This window comes from Thermobia domestica, chromosome 15, assembly GCF_964235325.1.
Source record: "Thermobia domestica chromosome 15, izTheDome1.hap1.1, whole genome shotgun sequence".
Lineage (NCBI taxonomy): Eukaryota > Metazoa > Arthropoda > Insecta > Zygentoma > Lepismatidae > Thermobia > Thermobia domestica.
In genome coordinates, this window is record NC_137468.1 from 132,342,965 (window position 1) to 132,366,544 (window position 23,580).

At 34.3% G+C, this 23,580-nt stretch overlaps 1 protein-coding gene across 4 annotated transcripts in view; it reads right to left on the reverse strand.

Annotated features, from left to right (window-relative positions):
• The window catches only part of LOC145671241 (ciliogenesis-associated TTC17-interacting protein-like), a 527,666-nt gene that overhangs the window by 256,790 nt on the left and 247,296 nt on the right, over positions 1 to 23,580 (reverse strand). For all 4 annotated transcript variants that reach the window (XM_081740150.1, XM_081740149.1, XM_081740147.1 and 1 more), the window contains one exon: positions 23,166 to 23,394. In XM_081740150.1, the coding sequence (XP_081596276.1) occupies positions 23,166 to 23,394 (229 nt within the window). The remainder of the gene's footprint in view (positions 1 to 23,165; positions 23,395 to 23,580) is intronic.

The window sequence follows — 23,580 nt, forward strand, 5'->3', positions numbered from 1 at the left end:
ATTCCACGGAATTACATATTACGAGGAAGAAACCGTTTAATGCAGCTTACTTTTGCCCCATATCTATTCACACAATATTTGGAATCCCTGGGTCATGTGGAGAATTCCTTGTACACTCGTTCATCACATATGATCTTTGCATTTTTCGATGTTATATTTATTTACATGCCGCCTGACTGTCCTATGCACAGTCGTTTTAAACCTAATCTGGATCAAAGTTATTTTTCCTTTTTCACACACTCTTGGACAGGAAGCCGTTCATTTATCATCCGTTACCATTAGCCTAGAAGATATAAGTGTGATACGTTAGACTTCGTTCCATTTAAAATCTTCTTCCGAGACGTCATTATGTACTGAGACAAAATAGATGAATCACACATGTGTATCTCTCTTTCTTTCGAATTCTGAGTGTTCTTCTAACTTGAACGATGCACTATTATTTTGTAATGTTAAATCTTGTACTTGATTGATCATTTCTTCATTCAACGTTTGATAAAATACTCAAAGGAATACTCCAGTTTCTTTGGAAGTCATCCTTGCATCGTCACTGTACACTAATCGAATCTACGACTAAAAACAATGGACATTCTTTTGCCCGACTTCAATCCGACGTTTTGTTCATGAGTTATGGCGGTTTATACATTTTTCCGACAAATTTTCGGGTGTTACACCCAGGTTGTTGTATAGTTTTTGTTTTATTTCGGTGTCAGGAATCACCTAACGACGTTTGTTATATTAATTAAGTTACACCCTATATATATACGGGCGCCATTTTATGTATTAAAAAAACCAAATTTGTTTAGTAACGTCAATAGCTAAACTATGTAAACATATTTACTAGAGAAACACTTTTTAGTTCTTGTAATAATTTTCTCTCAAACAAACTGAAGGTAAATATATACCAATAAATCAATACAGCTATATTTTAGAAAATGAAATGAAATCTTTGAGTTTTACGTCCCACGGTTATGCCGGTTAGGCTGAAGGAGACGGTGATTATGAGAAATGAATGAAATGGTGGAATGAAGAAAGTGGGAGAAAACGGGAGAACCCCGAGAATATCCACGCACACGGCGTTTATCGACCACAAAGTTCACTTGGCGGGAGCAGGGTTTGAACCCGAGACCCCATGCACCAGGGGTGAACGCTCTACCACTGACCCACCGCGGCTCCAGCTATATTTTAGAAATACAATAGGCACTGATTTTTCGAAGACTGCTCTAATACATAGGAACAATCAAATTTGTAAATAGAGAGTTTTCTTTTTAAATAAAACAAACTGAATTGCTTAAACTGCGCTATATCGATTGGTTTCAGCATCTGATTTTTTAAAAATAAATAATTAGCAGCACGAAAAATTCCTATATTATCTTCGAAAATAGACCTACATGTTAATTGCTTTACTGGCTTTATACATTTTTTTTTGAAAAAGTGATTGTAGGGGAAGATGGGGCTAGTTGCAACAATTTTCAGGTCTGTTTTTTTACTCGAAAATTATTATAGATATAAAAACTATATTGAGTGTACTAAAAGGTACATGCCTTAACTACATACCATAAAAAGAGAAGTGCAAAACATCGAACGGCAGTTTTGATAGCATCCACTTTTTGAACTAAGTCCGACTGTTGACACTTGCCCCACCCATGGGGTAAATTGCAACATCATCTGGGGTAAGTTGCAACAATCGGACTTGATTCAGAAATTTAATGCTATCAAATCTACAGCTTGAACATCGCTTCACTCATTTTCACTGTGGCAGTCAATGTCTATAAACTATACAGATGTAGTACGGATTTCTCTCGGAACACGACCAATGAGACCACTTCTCACAACATAAACACTGTACCTAGTCTTCTTCTGTATCCTGTTCTTCGTACGGTTCTTCAGAAACCAAACAGACGACTTGAGAATAAATTCTTCTCAGCTGATGATTTTACGTTTTCGGTTGCTTTTAGATGCTTCTTTTTCATTTCGAAAGTACTTTTTTCTAGAGTGTCTGTGAGAATAGCACATCTCTTCCTTTTCCGAGCTGTCAGTTTTCTAGTTCCAGATTTTGGATAGAACCATACATGTTCAGGAGATCATCTGAAGGATTCTACACTATCTTCTTAGATGCATTTGCAGGTGATCCATGAAGCTCACTTTGACCTGCAGTCTGAAGTTCTAACTGAGAAGATGAAAGGAAACAACTACTACTGGGCACTACAAGCAATAAGCCATCACTGTTGTCCTATAATAATAATAATAATAATAATAATAATAATAATAATAATAATAATAATAATAATAATAATATTCGACAGGCCATCTGTCTATAATGACAATTTAAAACTTTATTTTTAAAGAAAGAAATGATTAAAAAGCATTCTATTAAGTATCTAAATCTCATATGTATTAATGTATGCAGGTTAATATCTGAGTAATAAAGCTATCATTATTAATTTCCTGTGTATGGTATCCTAATTTGTAGTTTGTCCAGTTTTTATATACGTGACGAATCACATTAGAAAGAAACTGATCAATTATATAATGACCTCTATAACTATATCTTAAAGTTAGAAATAATATACTTACAAGCAGAGCACATAAACAGGCAGAATCTTTATTAAGCCTATTACTAATATTACATATTAATATTAGCAATAATAATAATGATAACTAAATTCATGGCGCAACAGCCTTTAGAAGGCATGGACTTATGGCACTCATTTCTGTGGGGTAATGTGTTTATAGGTCTGCACGGGCTCGGGCTACTATGATAACCGTAATGGGGTTAGCCATACTGAGAGCTTTATACAGTTCTACCTGAGTTAGAGCGGCAACGCCGGAATCTGGTTACAATGAAGGATTTATGGTAGGAACAAGTAAACCCTTATATCTTTACTTACTATATATATATATATACATATATATATATATATATATATATATATATATATATATATATATATATATATAGATAGATAGATAGATAGATAGATAGATAGATAGATATAGATAGATAGATAGATATAGATAGATAGATAGATATCGAGTGTTGCAAAATAAGTGTTACAACTCTTGAGAGGTGACTCCTGCCACTGAGACAAGAAAAAAAGTTCTCTTGAACTTTCGGCTATCGGACATAGTTTCAGATCTACAAAGCGTGGAAAAATGAGTTTCGGACGCCAATAGTTCGGAAACTAACCAACATAAAGAGGGCGGGTAAAAAATTCACTGAAGAAGTCATACCTGCTCCATTGAATTTTGAATGTTTCACAATCCTACCATGCACGCGCAAGGGTTCCCCAAAGGAACGTAGGGAGTCCCGGATAATCTTCCAAGTGAAACTTGGTCTAAATGGATATGAATTGATAGGCTTGTACCAGGTAACAATAATTCGTTTGTATTAAGTCGATATCTGGAACAAATATAAAATGGAGGACACCATGCCCGTTGTGTGTGGTTGCATAATCGCCAGGTATGGATGCCGGACAACAGTGATGTTCTGAGTATTAAGTATAGCGAATTTGTACTCAAATGCTCTAGAAAGACATCTGCAGTGTCGGTAGAGCATAACAGTGAAGCAGGGTGATTCAAATGTGTGGAAACACTTTACGAAAAATCCCCAGAATGCACTCATACTCAGTAAACGTGAGTTCAAATCGTCGGAAATGTAAGGATTAGCGTCAAGAACATGAAAGCCATTGCCAATTCATCAATAATATTCCCTCAAACTGATGCAATGTGATGTGCACGGTTGCATACCAATAAGGATGCGATAACTGAAGCAAAGTTACTTTACATATATATGATTGTTATTAGTAAGAAGATAAATAAGAAAATAATCAGGCAGTATATTATAAGGAAAGAACATTAATGATCATAACGAAGGATTAGGTATAGAATGCACGATACGTATGATATAGTAATGGGCGTGAATGATGTGGCGAGATGCATACACAGGACAACACGTGGGTGATATTAGTTAGACAAATGAGCTTATCTTTAGCCTAGAGGCTGCTCTATTCAATGATGAAAATGAATGAGTCCCATGTTAGTAAATAATGGTAATCACTGTGCTGGAAATGATGGGTGAATGAGAGGAAGATGTTCATGAATGACGTAATCGGCGATGATAAGTAAAGAGGGATCTAACGGTGGTAGATTATAGGAGCGAAAGTGGAGAATGATAGTAACGGTGAGGTGTTGGGTGAAGTGCTAAATAACGCATTGTATCCTGAAGTAAAGGATGTCGGTTTTCGAAACGTCTGGTGATATATGTTAGCCGAAGTTTTCCAAGAAAGTATTGTAAGGTCGGAAAGGTAATTTGGCGGAGTGTGCAATTAAAACAGTTATCGTGGAATATGAAAAGAACACGAGAAGCTGACTTCCAATACGAGGCCGAAACGTGTAAGTAGCCAGTAATGAAATTTAATGCATAAATGATATATTTACTCTTAAAACAATTCTAAGCGATATAGCCCAAGGCTTATCCTATGTCTGGCGTGTTATTTCAAATCATTTTGCTAATATGATAATCTTTGTAAGTCAAACAAAATATCTATTATTATTTTAAACTCTGTTAAACTAACCTTTGTGACACACAGAGTTTGACCCTGGTTTAGCAGATACACAGTAGTGACCAACAGATTCCCTTTTGTTGTATGTATACCTTATGTAAATAAACTATCATCATCATTATATATTTTCTCTCTTATTCCATTTTGCAATTGTTAAATAAGATTAACAAAAGGTTGTAAGAACTAATAGCGTTATATTAACAAAGGTTCACCAAGTAGTTTATAAAATAATATCGTCCTTATTTGTAATGGAATTGCAGGGGCTTATCGCCCAGCCTTGTTAGGAAGAAGAAGCATATACAGTTTATTGCATTGCAGATAGCATACCCTACAGGGAAATAAAATCATAGGTCACACTCTATCACTGTACTACCAAACCAAACTAGTAATATTCCAAGACAAGAACCATTGTCTTGTTCTAAAAATAACACTAGACTAGTAAGTGATAACACAATACGTGTACAGAAACCAATACATAGTCATTCAGGGTATAGCCAGCAAGTTTTTCTAGAGGGCCTTCATTTTTACAAACTAAAAACAAATCAAAAGTTTCTTTCAAGATTATGAAAGAATTAATAACACATAGATACATATGTATTTCAGAAGTACATATTATTATTATTATTGTTATTAATATTTAGTAGTAGTAGTAGTAGTAGTAGTATAGTAGTAGTAGTAGAAGTAGTATATTTCATATATGCTACATTTCTGAGACTTGAGTCTTGATAGTACGTGAAGTTTAAATCAAAGGTTATGTTACGGACGGCAAATGATGGCTTAACACCAAAAACATATTCTGGCCGGGACCGGAGGTTAGTCTGTTTTATGTTTATTAAACGTGTTTAATAATTACAGCAAATGAAATATGTTTATAATAGAATGTGAAAGAATACAGTTTTAAAAGAATTAAACTACGTCAACATGTTAAAATAATTAAAAGAACCTACTTAATCAGCCACTTTGTACTCTCGTTTGCTTAACTGGATGAACCGAGGCCTAAAGGAAAAAGAGTTTTCTGCCCAAATCTCATAAGCAGTGGGATATTTTAATATTATAGAAACTGACCCTCCTTTCGCTTAGAAGTGTAATTTTCAAGACGCTGAAACATATAGTATTTTATTACTTTTAGTTAAAAGTTCAAATGCCGAGTTTCACGCATCTAGCTTAAACAAATCCTTCCTTAATTTATTTACATATTTTCTGAGTAAGTAATGGGGAAATCGAACATAAAAAAATGTGCTCCCTTTGCTCTTTCCCTTTTATGTGTTCAATTTTTAATTTTCAATTTTCAGTTGTTTTTTTAAATAGGAAAGCTTATATGCCAAGTTTTATTTTACTAGCTTTAGAAACTTGCGAGATACACTACCCTTTAAAAAAATCTTACCCCACCCTTTTTACGACACTTATTTCCAAAAATTCTTTCTTATGTACTGCTTTTATAAGAAAATTATATTTTATAACTAAAATTTATCGACTCTACTTGTAGTAGTTTGCCCAAAAATCACTCATCTTTACTCTTTTATATAAGAGTACAGAAGATAAATACAGTCAAACAAATGGACTTCCATGAACAGTTTCCGATTTCTTATAACTAACTTATTCGTACATTTCCCACAAGCTGTGGTTTTAAATTTACGCTCTGTCAAGGTCCAGGTTTCAAAAAGGAAGTAACTGGAAATACAATAATATTATGTATTTATGTACATGTGTAATATGTATAAATTTATTGTCTTATTGAAGCTTTCGTAATCTGAAAATAAACTTTTGATTTGCTTTTAATATATAAAAATCAAGCTCCCCTAGAAAAAATTGCAGGCTACACGCCTAAATGACTATGTAGTAATTTCTGCAAAAATGGCACAGGACCTAAAATTTAGGTCTAGTGCCTATATTTTTAGGACTTGTGCCGTTTAGAACTTATGAATGTCACCCAATGTATTGCATAATAAATGTTCTTTGTTCAATTTTAAATCTACTGCGTTCTTTATGTATACCGTTGGTATTTAATGTTCACTCGTGCAATGTCTAGTGAGCTTTTGTCTTAATTAAGTAAACTTTGGTGGATTTTTGTCTTACTCTTAATAAAATTCGCTCCACACAGTATATATTGAAATTCTGAATGTTTTCTTGCTTTCAGAAGTCTGGTAAAATATGCTTTTTAAACATTTTTTCAATTTTTTATTTATTTATTTTTGTTTTAGGAATTTGTCTTGGGATTCTCGTATCTCCATTCGAAAGAAACGAATTTCTTAACTAATTATGTAATTAATTCTTAGAATGAAATAAGTTGTATTATGTAATTCACGTATAAGTGCAGAACAGATAGTGATAATAATAATCTTAGTAGTACAAATATAGCTGTTATTGTTGGAATTAGCTACGTTCGTGACATTATTGCCAACTAGTTGCTGCATCGTCGCAATTTCGTGGGGTGGTGGCGAATTTCAGAACTAAAGCAAGTGAATGAAAAAGGCACAAGACCTAAACGGCACAAGTCCTAAAAGGCAGAAGTCCTAAACGCCAGAAGTCCTAAAAATCATATCGCGGCACAAGTCCTAAACGGCAGAAATCCTAAAAATCATACCGTGCCACAAGTTCTAAACTGCAGAAGTACTAAAATTCAGGTCTAGTGCCTATATTTTTAGGAGTTCTGCCGTTTAGGACTTCTGGATGACACCCGACACATCATGCTGCCTCAGTGATGGTTTGGTGGGGAGTGAGCTACTCAAGCACAACCCAGCTGTATTTTTGCGAACAAGGTGTTAAAACATCTGCCAAGGTATACCAGGACACAGTGCTAACACCTATAGTGTAACCACTATCTGCTACCATGTTCCCTGGAGAAAGGTGGACCTTCCAACAGGATTCCGCTCCAGGCCACACAGCGAAACCAACTTAGGACTGGCTGGCGCGGAACGTCCCTCACTTCATTTCTACCACTGATTGGCCTTCTAGCAGCCCGGATCTTAACCCGTTGGACTACAAACTTTGGGCAGTACTTCAGGCAAAGGTCTGCCATAAACGGCATCCATCTGTCGACAGTCAGAAACAATCTTGGCCCGAGCAGTGAACAATTTTCCCATGGACAGTTTTGGGTAAGTTACATGTAAAAATGTAACGCGTTACAAGTTACTTTACTTTTTTCTAAAATGTAACGCGTTACTTGCCCCCAAAAAGTAACTGTTACTTTACTTCGAAAGTAACGCGTTACTTTTAGGTCTGAAACTTAGAATATGTGAACAAATGTTATCACTTCAATTTTCCGTACTACTATTACTATCGCTTTTATTATTATTATTATTATTATTATTATTATTATTATTATTATTATTATTATTATTATTATTATTATTGCCCTTTCTGAATTGCTTTATGTAAATGCAAGGACACATTTTTACTTGACAGCTATAAGTTATGAATATTTTCATATAAGGTAACATTGGCTAAAATGCCATACTGCGTTACTCGTAGGGATGGGCTAGGGTAACCAGTCGTACTGATTTTCGCAGTACAGTACTGTTTTTCAAAGAGCTGTCCTGCGTGTTGCGAAGATGTCTAGGAAATCGAGAAATATCCTTCTCCTTTAAAATGTCCTGCGAAATGTCCAGAGTTAATTTATTTGCAATATCTTAATGTTTCATTCTTTATTCACAATATTTTGAATCAAACACACTCTTTTCCTGAATGATGAACCGCTGTGTTTTTTAACACTCCTCAGAAGACTAGGGATGGAGAACAATCAACAAACCATTTTTTACAATACATCGCTTTTACTGAGAAGGCCTTGTTGAGATATCGGTAAAGTAGGAAAGGTTTCTTATTGAACTTATGACAGTGATGCTAACCAAGTTAAATAGAAGTTCCTTTGTGCCGGTCTAAATTTTCTTTCATTTCTTAAAATAATACCACGCTTCGAAATTTATTATTATTATTATTATTATTATTATTATTATTATTATTATTATTATTATTATTATTATTATTTTTATTATTATTATTATTATTATTATTATTATTATTATTATTATTATTATTATTTAGCCCAACACGAACTTTGACTGTACGTTCATAAAATAAACCAAATTGTTATTCATCAAAGCATTTGGAGTTGTGTTTAATTCCTTTAATAATTTTGTTCAGTGCTTCTTCTTAACAAAAATGTTCATTAACTTAAGGTTAACATTAATTGAAATAATGATATGCGTATTGCCGACGCAGTAAGATATCATATACAGTACTATTATACTTGTGTCCTACTTTTCGATTGTTAGAATGTGGTCATCCTACGATGGGCACGAGTGAGTACGAGCGAGTATTCTTTGAAACTCGATTCGACTAAAAACAGACATTTTTGAACGCGATTCGAAAAATTTCCTCCAACTCGACTCGAATTCGGGTCGAGTCGAACCAAATCTGGTTTGTAGTTTCGAGTATTCTCTTCAAGTATCTTGCATAGACAATATAGGTTATCAATGATACTAGTACTACTACTAGTACAACTTTTATTATTATTATTAATAATAATAAATAATAATTATAATTATAATTATAACAACACTGTGTTTAAACATGAAAGAAACGCGGTCTGTGTTTGAATACTAAAAAACTAGTTGATTGCTAACCTCGGTAGTCGTGAATTCTAGGAGTCAAGGATATTGTTCACGAGCTTGTGAATTTGGGTTGAGGGTTTAGGTTGAGTATTCGGGCTCGAGCCAAACATTGTTAAAAGTTATAGGGCACTGGCCAAATATCTTCAAAACTGTTCGGCCCGGGTTTACAATTGTAAACAACTTGAGCAGCTGGGCTCACAGCTCACTCACTATGGACCCGAACCGAGAAGTGAGCCGAGCCAACAGCTCACCGAACCGTGTCAGCAAGAGCCTTCGGCCAGATGAGCCGAACCGAGCAGATGGTTCATCCAACCAAGCCAGCTCGAGCCGATGGTTCACCCCGAGCGAGCCGGCTCGAGCCATCGGCTCAGTTATTACTTCCCAACTGAGCTTCTTATTAAAAAAGTCTCTTGTGGTCTCGATATCGAGACGAGAAGACATGCGAGCATGTTTCCTCTAGTGAGCAACATTAAAAGTATTCCATATTACTACTTAGCTTACATTTCTCATGGCTTTCGCTTTCTAGTGGAATCAGGCCTTGATTTCAAAACGAGTTAAAACGTAATAATAATAATAATGATGATAATAATAATAATAATAATAATAATAATAATAATAATAATAAATATAAGTATTCCATACATATAGAAATGCTTTTGACCAAGCACACAAGAAATTATATTTTGTCCATTTAGCACTATCATTCTTTTGTCACTCACAATTATTAATATTCATATAGTAAATATCTTATAATTCTTATATTTTAAAATCAATTGACAGGTCTCTGATTGCTTTTATGAGAAATAAATATTTGGTTTTATAGATACTACGCAGTGGGGATGATCGTGCGTTGTTTCGGTCCTGCGCCGTTTCGGTCCTGCGCCGTGTCGATCCTGTGCCGTGTCGATCCTGTGCCGTGTCGATCCTGTGCCGTTTCGTTCCTATGCCGTGTCGATCCTGTGCCGTTTCGGTCCTATGCCGTGTCGATCCTGTGCCGTGTCGATCCTATGCCGTGTCGGCTCTATGCCGTTTCGATCGTACGTATTCTATGCATATAACTTGCACAGGCATAGAATCGACAGGAGTTTATAATTTGTAAGAGCAAAGATTAAACAGATAATAAAAATATTATTTTTTTTAGGCACATGATTAAAAGTTAAATTATTTCAGAGCAGCGGCGTGAGAGCAAAACGGCACAGGATCGACACGGCATAGGATCGACACGGCATAGGACCGAAACGGCACAGGATCGACACGGCACAGGACCGAAACAGGTTTCTGAGCTGAATTGTCGGTCGTATGCCGTGTCGATCCTGTGCCGTGTCGATCCTGTGCCGCATCCCCTGGGATTCACTTAAACATATCTTAATTAATCTAATTAGCTTTCTCGGCATTCCAAGCTCTGTAAGAACGTTGTATAATGTTTCTCTCCTAACCGAGTCGTAAGCCTTTCTAAAATCAATAAATAGTTGATGTACCGGGGTATTGTATTCCCACTTCTTTTCGAGTATTTGGCGAATGGTAAATATTTGGTCGATAGTTGATCGATTTCGTCTAAATCCGCACTGATAATCTCCAATAATTTCATCTGCGTATGGGGTCAATCTTGCTAACAGAATATTTGAAAGGATTTTATAGGATGTTGACAGAAGAGAAATGCCTCGATAATTATTACAGTCAGTTTTGTCGCCTTTCTTGTGAATTGGAACAATGATTGACTCTTTCCACTCTTGTGGCAATTCTTCCTTGTTCCAGATAAGGAGAATGAGTTTGTGTTTAGTATGTTGAATGAATATATATAATGTTTGTGTTTAGTATGTTGTACGATGGAAGCTGATGAAAGAGCTTTATATTATTCTTGATTTTTTGACAGGTAAACAAAGAATATTTCGGGGATTAATCTACTCGATTATTATAATAAGATTATAATAATGTATTTTATTTTTTCTCTTGTATGTATATTCTCAGTCCTGCAGGAAGTTTTCATTTCTTTCTTGGAATAGATAAACGAAGACTTTGGTTCGGCTTCTCCTTCACAAATCTCTGTCGAAAGGTTGACTTTATCGCTACCAACACAAATTACTTCTTCTCATAGAACCCATCTACAAATACACTGTACTGCTGAAACAGAAACCATCAACTAAAGAGGTCATAAATTTTGCTATTCCTCGTGTTTGAAGTTCCCGTTCTTCACAACGACTTCCTTTCTCCCGCCCCTGTTAAGAAGTTCAAAGTAGATTTTCAAAAGGACTGGCTCCCGCTGAGAAGGAAAGTGGGATGAGGAATGACTATAGTGCCATCTAGCAGTTAGACGGCCAAGTACGTGAACACGAAAAAATCTGATTTCTGATTTCTGTAGATTCAATAATGAAGGATATAATTTCTCATCGATTGTGTAATGAATGTCATTGGAAACAGCGAAAACATAGTACAGTAGCGCACAAATACAAAGGTAGTACTCCATTCTCAAAAAAGTCCGAAGTTTTTAGCTCTTTTCCTTACTGTAAAAAAAAAAAAAAAAACAGAAGACCTTTCCCTCTAATTTTGATCATTTTCTTATGGGAATTTGGATTATAATTATCTGTATTTACAAGAAGAAAATATCACGCACAGCGTTCAAATGGCACCTTTAAAATGAGATGCATCATATTGAGTGAGCTATTGAAACATTTTTGCGAAAGAACGAAATGAAACCATGATTTGCCTAAAAAATGGTTGAGATCCCATGTTAAATTGAACACCAATCTTCCGGCCGCTGTGGCGCACTCCTTCTCCCTCTTAAGGCAGAGAGCTACTTTTCAGAAAATAGGTTTTGAAAAATAATTTTAAAACTTAGACTTTTGTTTTTGAGACATTCCAGACAAGACGAGACATTTTAAAAGCTATCTCGTGTCCAAAACATTTGTTACGTTTTCTTTTGGATGTCACAAAGCGTGTCTCGTCTCTTTCTCGAGACATGTCTTATCTCGTACGCATTCGTTAACACTTGGAAAGGATTATCTTTCTACTCAAAGCATTGTTTTTATAATGGTTGCATATTTATGATAATTGCCGTCAACATAAATTACAGTCCTTTCAGTTGAATTAATTGTTTATTATTATTATTGAAATTAAAATTAAATGGAATATCTAGTTTAACGTTGCATGATTATGCACCTACGCTAAGGGAGAATGATGATGAATGAAATGGTGAAATGAAGAAAGTGGGAGGAAAATGGAAAATCCCAAGAAAACCCATAGGCATGCACACGGTATTTGTCCACGTCAAATTTCACTTGGCGCGAAGTGGAATCGAGCCACGGACCCCATGAATGCTCTATTATTATTATTATTATTATTATTATTATTATTATTATTATTATTATTATTATTATTATTATTAATAATAATAATAATAATAATAATAATTGAAGTGAGCTTAACGAGTTTCAACCGTCTGACTCAACCAATGTTTGGGTGCCTGTTCGTTCGTCTACTCCATGACAATTTCTCATAAAAGACATTTCATTTTAATGAAACTAATAAGTGCCTTCTTTTAGCTTTGAGGAGTAACTATTGCTTGGAATTTGAAATCTGCAAAATATAAGAGGTAAAATTAACCAAATGGTGCAAGTTTCCACTAATGTATACAAAACAACTTTGCAATAACAACTACGTGAATCTTGTCCCATAAAGAAGCCGAAACCCCTACACCGAAGAGCTCTCCGAGATTTGATCATTGTCCACACGGACTGAAATTGTCATTTGAAACCAAGACTTTAATATGAAGCCAATAATTTCTTTAAGATAGACGAAAAATTCGAAAGTTATAAGCATTTTCATATTTTTGCCTTTTCCCATAAGGGAGCCTTTGCACACTATACTGATGAACCCTCCCCCCCACTCCAGGATTTGATCATTCTCCACTCGGACTGAAATTGTCATTTGGAACCAACACTTTAATACGAAGCCCAACATTTCTTTAAAATAGACGGAAAATTCGAACGTTATAAATATTTTAATATTTTTGCCTTTTCTCATAAGGGGCCCGTATTAGCCTACACTGAAGAGCTTCACGAGATTTGATCCTTGACCACTTGGACTGAAATTCTCATTTGAAACCAAAACTTTAATATGAAGCCAAAAATTAAACTTTTACATCAATTTAAACTGAATGGGTTCCAGTTCACCCCACTATTATGTTTAGTTTAGTTAAGTGGTAATTTGTGACAGCTTCACATCATCAAAAGAATCTTTCACTACCCCCCCCAGAAGTTTGGGCTTGATCCGCCACTGGAATCAATAGACACTTTTCCTATTCTTTTTGTCACCCTTGTAGGGGCTCCCTCGTACAAATAAAGAAGCGGTAATATTACAATCAAGGGGCGCTATATATTAGGTATTTCTTTAGTTACCTACCCCTAACCGCACAGGGCCATCTTTGGTAGAATAAAAAAATGCTACAAGATATTCCAATCATGAAAGGGGAGAGGATGCTGTAAATATATTTCTTATTCATTTTGTCTACCCTGCTTATCAGAAATTACTTTCTGTTGGAAGGGTACTGAAATGAGAGGGGCAAAATAAAACGTCGTACCCCCTCCTACATGGTTGCTCAAATAATTACTAAAGAAAGCATTTTAAACTAAGATATCTAAAATTTAAACTAAGAAACTAAGATATCCTTACATTATGTAAGGATGGCATATTCAGGATTATTATTATTATTATTATTATTATTATTATTATTATTATTATTATTATTATTATTATTATTATTATTATATGAATGCTTTTGGAGCACCGAAATTTTGTGAGACGAACAATGGAATGTAGAGGTTTAAGATTGGTGGTCATAGGGAGGAAAAAACAGGATTTTTTCTGTCTGACTCTCTGACGTAAAGATTATGTGCTGAGGGTAAGAAGTATCATCATTCTACAATAGGTTACTTTTACGTAGAATATCAATTACTTGAGTTTTCCACCTTCAAGCTACTTATTTCGTGTGGTAATTTCAAAACAATTTCAATTTAATACAAATACATTGTAAAACGTTTCCGTAATTAAACATGTAGGGAAAATTAAACATTTAATAGGAAAATCTGTTATCAAAATATCCAAACAAGTCGATAGAAGACTATCTAGTGAGAAATATTGTGAAACTTTATAGAATTCTCCAAATTAGAATTAACATTCACTGGGAAACATTCGTTATGCGCCAGTGAGCATAACGTATAGTGAGCAGTGAGCACAGGGAAAATAATTACGAAACTGTTTGCAAACAAAATTAGGGATGCTAATGCAAGTGCGACCACGAAATTTTTTTTTTTTTTTTTTGGTATCGTCATGAGTTTTATACGTATGTTACAATTTGATTCTTTCCCACATAAAAAATAAATAAAATAACCATAATAATAAAAATGACAACGACAGTTCCATCGAGATTCGAACCCACTACCTTCGGCATACAGACTACTTGCTTTAATTGACTGAGCTATTTGTTTTCTTACGTGAACTAAGCCTGTTCCGGTAAAGACGACCTTTCATTACGGTCGCGCTACCAATTCGTCCTTTTCCATAGGTAATTTCCACTTTTCGCTCTATCTTTACGTTAATACTTGGCATATATTCATATATTTGGAGTTTGCAGATAATGCACGTAATAAGACATATAAGAAATATTCGTTAAAAGTTTCGTTTGTAGATTTTATCCACATTTCTCTCAATGACATAGATGTCGCTGCTTTGTGTTGAACTGCAGAATTTCCCCGCGTTCTTAAAAATTTCCCACTTTAGCAGAGTTGGTAATTCTCGAGATTTCTGTCGATTTAATGTTTTTTGCTTCTAATTTATTTATTTTAAGCTAATATCTAACACAAATATTAAAAACGGGTTTGTTATTAACCTGTCCTGCTGGGGAAACCTTCCGAAATTTCGAACATATAAAGAAAACAGAGATATTTTCAAAAAACTTCAAAATAAAGAGACGCGTCATTTATTTTGCTCATGGTAGTACTTTTTAGTCGTTTATCCGTGGTTGTGCATAAATTACAGAACTTCTACAGCTGCATACACATCTACCATCATGAAGCGTTTCTGTTGCAACAAATAAAGCTCTTGAATGAAACTGTGCTCTTTGATCTGGTGAAATTTTGTTAATTTTAACGAGATTACTTCTTAAAAGAGCTCAGCAGTTGGCAAATTTCACTAATACTCATACACTAAAACATATAATTACTATTATCTAATATTTTAATATGGACTTTTATCTAAACTTTATGCACAAAATTTTGTATGTAAACAAATACCTTGTTTCTAATGTGACAAATTATATAAAAGTGAAAGTGATTATATTTGTAACTTGACAACTTTTGACCACTAGACGATCCCGATAAAATTTTCAACACAGATGGGGTTCGGGCCTAGGATGGTTTTTAACATTTTACTTTGAAGATGTAACTTGAAGAAAGGAAGGGGAGATATATATATTGCAACAAGTTTGCTGAGATGAACAGTGGCACTTTTAATGCTGTAAAGCTGTGCAATGCTATATTGTTAGAAAAGTTTTCTTCCTACATTGTTGCTCTGCAAAGGATTCTATTATGTCATTAAACGATAACTCTGTCCAGATATGATTCAATAGATAACAGGGCGAAAGCAATTAGCTTCTGCTGCGTCATGTTAGACCTCATTGGACTTTTTTAACCATTTAAGTTTAGAAAATGATCTTCCCCCAGTACAATTTGTAGCAAGAAAACTAGATAAATTCTGTACGCAATGCAGACATTGGTAAAACAATACCTAAGGTACTTTCATATAACATCAAAAGTATTTTCCTTGCTGTAAGGGAACTTTCATGTTAGTTTAGGCGTTCTCATTAGCAATAAGAGTTTGTATATACAATAAGAAATGAAACTCTTCGCAAAAAATCGAGTTCACGTCACCATTGTGCATTAGAATAAAATCACTGATGGATCGTTTTATATCCTCTTCGTTCATGGAGTTAAATTTGGTAAGAAATCCGAAAGTCTCGTGAAGATTTTGGTACTGAGCTGTGTATCGCTGTAGCTCTGAAGTGAATTTATCTACGATCCGAAAGAACGTTTCCACGAAATTTATAATAACATCGCTTCTTCTGTGCCAATTTCGTCAAAATGTTCCTTTCTAAGGATTTTTCTTTTCATTTCTCAGTGTACTTAATTAATAGCAGATTCTTCTGATGTCAAACAGATAAAGTGGAAGTTAAAATGCTGAACAATCAGGATAGGAAGAAGAAAAGACAAAGTTAGTTAAACAGGAGGCTAATAAACCTAAAGTTCAGAGTCAATAAAGTAATCAGTACCAAAGTCTAGTTAGTTCCGATCAATTGCAATCGTTAGAGACAAAGTTAGAGAAATTAACTTTACATATTAGTCAGCAGCAACAATCAAAGAGAGACTTTTAGAGGTCGATTTCGTTGTAGTTTTAGAAATCGATTTCGTGGTAATTTTAGAACTTTTAAAGGCCAGTTCAGAAATAAAAAACACCTACGTATGGAAGCATTTATCAACAATTTAAAGATTGTTGCGTAAACAATCTTTACACTGTATTAGGAAATAAGGGTCATGTAAAAATCTTACCTTTATTGTTATTAAGATTTGGAAAACCTCCTAGAATTTGCTCTAAGTAAAGACAGGGATATTTCAAATTAACTGTCACCACAAGCTAATAATTTAGTTTGTAATAGAGGCCCAAAGTAGCTCACTCCCTCACAAAATAATCATCGTGAAGACACGGGTGGAAAAGGATTCAACCGTAGGGATACCGCGAGCGTAGCGAGCCGGAAAAAAATTAGCATTGCAAATATGTTTAACGCTGTATAGAAATGATTAAAATATTAACGTTATGTAACACCTCTAACTTCGAAATCATAATTGTATGAAGCATCCACGTCTTTCTATCAGAACTTCTGTATCATATGATGCAGAATCAAACAGTCGTTGGATATCGTGAGCAGGCAAAGCGTTGATGGTTGCCTCGCACGCTGCTTGTACGCGATTACACACTATATCAACATTGTTTGCTAGAGGACCGTTACGAACAAGGTGTCAAATAATCATATACTACACGGGGACCGTACTATTGCGTGTTCCTGGGATTAAAATGTAAAAGAACATCATTATTTTATTGTTATGGTTATGTAGATGTGTATAGTTATGATTTGATTTGAAACTGCATGTAATTCCATCTGAGAAGTAAAAGTAAATATGAACACGTAAAGTTATTCCGTAGATCTAAGAGAGCAAATGTGCTCTTATAAATTTAGTGTAAGAGATAACATTTCACCAGAAGACACATATGTGTCACCAATATGTCATGTTCTGTAAATTGTTCTGGTTGATTGTAACTTACGGTCCAGCAACGTAGAAGCCATTAGATATTGGTAGCAGTAAGCATTATTACAGAGAACCTCTGATCACTCAAGCTGTATTTCAACTGGTAATAGTTTCATTGATTGTAATAATTTCATTTGAAAGTCCTGTCCCAGAGTTGAAATTTGTCTGCTTTCTCCTGCTTTAAAATTCTGTCTTGAATTGTCCGATTAAATTCATGTGCTTTTGACGATTTATTTGTTCTACCAAGACATAGTATTGTAAATTGCTGACACATTTTAAAACTGCATTACACTAGAAGTAAAACTTTTGCCTCACTGGAAACTCGTAGTACTGACTGGAGACTCAAACAAACTCTGGTCAGATTTCGAATTCTAAAAAATATTACAGTGCGATAGTATCCAAATAGCTTTACTAAATACCAATTTTTATGCTACCTTTGAAATTAGGATCAAGAGTTAAGATCCAACCAATTTAATTTTCACCTTTTTAAATTTTCCCAATAAATATTTCTTGTACAGTTAAGGAGTAAGGAAATTGCTGTTTGATTCTCTGCTTAAATACCAATTAGTTATTGAGGATAATTCGAGCCATTAAGGGAATTTTGTATTTCTAGTTGGACAAAGTTTTCTGAAAATTTAAATATTATTTACGTTTCTTGTAATTGATATAGTGATAGCATGTTATTGTCGTGTCACGCTAGGCTATTCGTACTTTGCGGAGATCGCATTTGTTCAAATGTTGAAAGTACTAAATAATTATTAGATGCTACAAATATTTCCAGAATATATTTGCTACCTGAAGAAATAATTAATTCAAATTACTGAAATCGTTTGTGTAATATTTTTCATATTTCTATCGATATATTTTTTTAAAGTGATACGTGTGTTTTTGTATATGTTCAATAAATGGTTATAGTTGAATTTTTGTTTTCACGTACAGTACGTTTGTTTTACATTTTCAATCAAAGGTTTAAACTGTTTTCTCTCGAATTTCTTTCCAGTTATTGGGAAGAAAATGTTTTTACGACACTTCTTAAAAGCCTGCTACCTTTTGAGAACTTCGATTCTTAGCATTAATAAATATTTGAACAAGAAGTTTTATATTCTTGTTCAAATATTTATTCATTTATATTCTTGAGGGGAATCTTGACTGTGTACTCACAGCGAATGGGCGTTTGACCCCTCAGAAGGTTTAAATCACTCACAGTGTTCTAGATTTTTGACGTGTCTAGAGCATCAATGCTTATGCCTTACTTTGACATCAATGCTTATGTCAAATTCCGCAACTTACCGAGTTCATATTGAACAAAATTGTCCAAATGGCCGCTTTCTGAAACATTCTTCAAATTGAACCAGAGCTCGATAATGCCCAAATCGATAATTTTATTCGCTTGAAATACTGATCATAGTTCATTATTTTGAAATGAAATTAATATTTCAGTACATTTCCATTAAAAGCATATACACACAATGCAAGCAACAAGTTGAATCAGTTTGGAAACATCACTTTCAAGAATTCTTGTCCGATATTTTTACAGAAATATACGGTAAAGGAACTGACCTATTAGCACGCATTTCTTAATATTTGTAAGATATAGACTCAAGGTACATTGTTGAATAAAAAATTGCAACTTAGCGAAGGAATGATAGGCATTGTTTGAAAGTGTCTGACGTACAAACGAACACAATAGCTGCGAGAGCGGCATATAGGGTGAGTAGCACCCTTGATTCGATGAAAGAGTAGTATCGTGGGGAGGTAGTTTACGTAGCATTTAGTAGTTGAGCGTGAACAATTGAATATGAAACGTGTGAGCATCTTTCATGTTCACTGTCTCTCGTTCATGCCAAAGGGTGTGTTATAAACAGACGGCTATGTTCAAGTGATCACACGGTCATCCTGCGTAATTGGTAATTGTAAAGAGAATACCAGCATAACAGTACTTTGCTATTGATAGTAATGAACAGAAAAGAAGAGTAAATAACCCAGATGACTACTTGGATTGCGCACGAATGATCATTATCTTTTTCGAATGCTTGACAGACTATTCACGTCGCTCATAGTGTTAGCTCGACACTGAAACACAGTAAGGGTGTGGACTCGTCTGTTTCATAATTTTGACACTGATCTGAAAGCACATATGCGTTCAGGTCTGTTTCCATACCAGGGACATGTTAGGATAAAATAAATTTTGAACACCGTCGCTGGTGTGTAAGGTAGAAGACAAATGTATTTTCGGACAATTCTCTGTTCAACTTATTTTACAACGGTCACCGCATACGAGTTAGCCATTACTGTGGTGGCAATCATAATCTGGTGGAGTACATTGTCTACCGTTATACAACTGAAGGGTAAGTTTGATACTGTTGAGTGATATTATTGGACTTCAGCTACTATATATTGAGAGCCTTGCCAAATATCTCTTCATCAACAAGTAGTAAAGACAAATATCACCTTTTTCCCAGAAAACTCCGAACGCCTTATTTCAAAATGGCAATACTAGGCCTTATTTATTCCGTAATCTACATCGTTTTTCCAAGGAACAAACAATAGTACGGTTCCCCGTGTAGTATATGATTATTTGACACCTTGTTCGTAACGGTCCTGTAGCAAGCAATGTTGATATAGTGTGTAATCGCGTTCAAGCAGTGTACATAACGTTCATATTTTAATCATTTCTATACAGCGTTAAAAATATTTCCAGTGCTATTTTTTCCCGCTCGCTACGCTCGCGGTATCGCTAGGATTGAGTCTCTTCCACCTGCGTCTTCACGATAATTATTTTGAGATGGAGTGAGCTATTTTGGGCCTCTATTACAAACTAAATTATTAGCTTGTGTGACAATTAATTTGAAATATCTCTGTCTTTACTTAGAGCAAATTCTAGGTTTTCCAAATCTTAACAATAAAACGTTAATATTCAAATCAATTTGGGCTCTCTGAGATACAAAAAATGTATTCAATAACGACATGTCTTGGGAAAAATTATTTAACACACGAAAAGCATGATGAAATGTTCTCCCATTAATTTTGAAACGTATAATTGCTATCTTGTTTATTAAATGAGAATTCTGAGTAATTCCTTTTATTTGTGTGTCGATATTCAATATCTTAGCCTTAGGTGAAACTAAATTCTCTCTAATTATTGATATCTGCTAAGCAGAATCTAATACAGCACCAGCATTCTTATCTTCAATCAATAATGTCATTAAGATCATATTATTTCGTGTAGTAATGGAAGATTTTACAATGTGACCCTTATTTCCTAATACAGTGTTATCTGTAAGTGTACTTCCCACATTTTACAGACATTACGCTTTTAAAGATTGTTTACGCAACAAACACGCATCTTCTGTGGAAAAACCATGACCCCAAAAGACCAATGGGATGTGTTTGTGCCTGACTGGGAAATTGTTGATAATTGTTTCCATACATAGGAGTTTGAAACTGATAATTTCGTGCAGTAATGGAGGATTTTACATGACCCTTATTTCCTAATACATTGTAAAGATTGTTTATGCAACAATCTTTAAATTGTTGATAAATGTTTCCATACATAGGTGTTTGATTTCTCGTCTGGCCTTTAAATTTTTTAAAATTACCACGAAAACAATTTGTAAAACTACCACGAAATCGACCTCTAAAAGTCTCTCTTTGATTGTTGCTGCTGACTAATATGTAAAGTTAATTTCTCTAACTTTGTCTCTAACGATTGCAATTGATCGGAACTAACTAGACTTTGTTACTGATTACTTTATTGACTCTGAACTTTAGGTTTATTAGCCTCCTGTTTAACTAACTTTGTCTTTTTCTTCTTCCTATTATGATTGTTCAGCATTTTAACTTCCACTTTATCTGTTTTGACATCAGAAGAATCTGCTATTAATTAAGTACACTGAGAAATGAAAAGAAAAATCCTTAGAAAGGAACATTTTGATGAAATTGGCACAGAAGAAGCGATGTTATTATAAATTTCGTGGAAACGTTCTTTCGGATCGTAGATAAATTCACTTCAGAGCTACAGCGATACACAGCTCAGTACCGAAATCTTCACGAGACTTTCGGATTTCTTACCAAATTTAACTCCATGAACGAAGAGGATATAAAACGATCCATCAGTGATTTTATTCTAATGCACAACGGTGACGTGAACTCGATTTTTTGCCGAGTTTCATTTCTTATTGTATATACAAACTCTTATTGCTAATGAAAACGCCTAAAATAACATGAAAGTTCTCTTATATCAAGTAAAATACTTTTGATGTTATATGAAAGTACCTTAGGTTTTGTTTTACCAATGTCTGCATTGCGTACAGAATTTATCTAGTTTTCTTGCTACAAATTGTACTGGGGGAGATCATTTTCTAAACTTAAATGGTTAAAAAGTCCAATGAGGTCTAACATGACGCAGCAGAAGCTAATTGCTTTCGCCCTGTTATCTATTGAATCAGGTCTGGACAGAGTTATCGTTTAATGACATAATAGAATCCTTTGCAGAGCAACAATGTAGGAAAAAAAACTTTTCTAACAACATAGCAAAGCACAGCTTTACTTATTTGTGTACGAATTTTCTCCTTTTACTCTATTCGTGTTTTTACGGGCACTGTTGACAATTTGGCTTGCATTTGGCATTCGTGTGTTACACTGCACTGCAGTATATAAGCTTTTAACTGTTAATAATGAATGTGCTTAATCTAATTATTGTAAATTTGGAGCACATTAAAATATCATAGCATAGTTCTCGGTGTTTCAATAAGCCTATGACGCTGTGGAAGGCAGAAAAGAAAATTTATGCGCTGCAATTATTCGTAACATAGGATCCCCTTGAAATAGTCGGCTCCAGGACCCCAAGACCCTTAATCCGCCCCAGTTTTCTAAAAATCATATTTTTTAAAAAATCTTAACTAGCTGAACCTGCGCTCTCTACATAGTGCATCATTCACATATGAGCATGAATCTTCTTGTTATTCCTCACAACATCTGTACACGTCCCTTTACAGACACAAGTGAAAGACTTCTTGATAAAAATCGGCAAGAGGTACCATAAAGGGGAGATCTTTCGATTATTTTTTTCAATATCTCGCACTATTTGCAAGATTGAGCCTACTTCCGGTTGGAGTTTCTAATTCATATATATGGTCAATATTTTCTTTCTTCTTGCATGCAGTATGTAATAAGCAAATACATTACATACAAAATTAATTATAATGTCAGTGATGTATAGTGTTCATTGGGCAACATTATAAACAATAAAGAATAATCTTAGCCTTGAGAAATGATTACCCCTCGTTTTTTATTATCATTTGGCTATGAAACAAACGCCTGAGAGATATACAACACCTGTACACAACTATGTTGTTTGGAATATATAACTTACAGGATAAGAAACTTTAAAAATTTCAACACTTCCACCCCTAATAATGTAATAATGAAATAACTGCCATGTTTTTTTTTTTTTTTTACTAAGTATCCAATTAGAACTGGACAATCTACACAAAATTTGGAATTGACCAGTGAAAATGGCACGTTTCTAGCACTTGTGATTTTCAAGATCTCATTGTCGAAAGATTGGAGACAAACATATAAACCTAGCATTTTAATATATAAATCAATATTAATATTTTAAAAGGTTTTTTACTTACTGATTTCTTATTTCCTGCACTGTAGAGCAATGTTTAGTTACCAAAGCTGTTGTTGATGAACCAAATTCAATTTCATTCTGCACAGCTTTCCAGGAAAAATGTACTACGAATGAAGGTACGCTTTTAATACTTGTGTGTTGCACTGAACAAATATAATTTCCAACTTTCTTTCCAGTTTTTGACACAACAAGAAGAGACTCCCTGAATGCTAATTTTTCACCTATTTCATCTGAGATACGAAGAGAAGACAAGTAATTACTAATGTAATATATTAATAATATATATTACATAACTTGAAATAATAGATTATATTATTATACAGGGCTGTTATAAAGTCCTTGCTATATAAGAAATGCTTATAACTTTTTTTAAAAAAAATGATATTACAGTGAAATACGCTTTAAATTGTGAACCC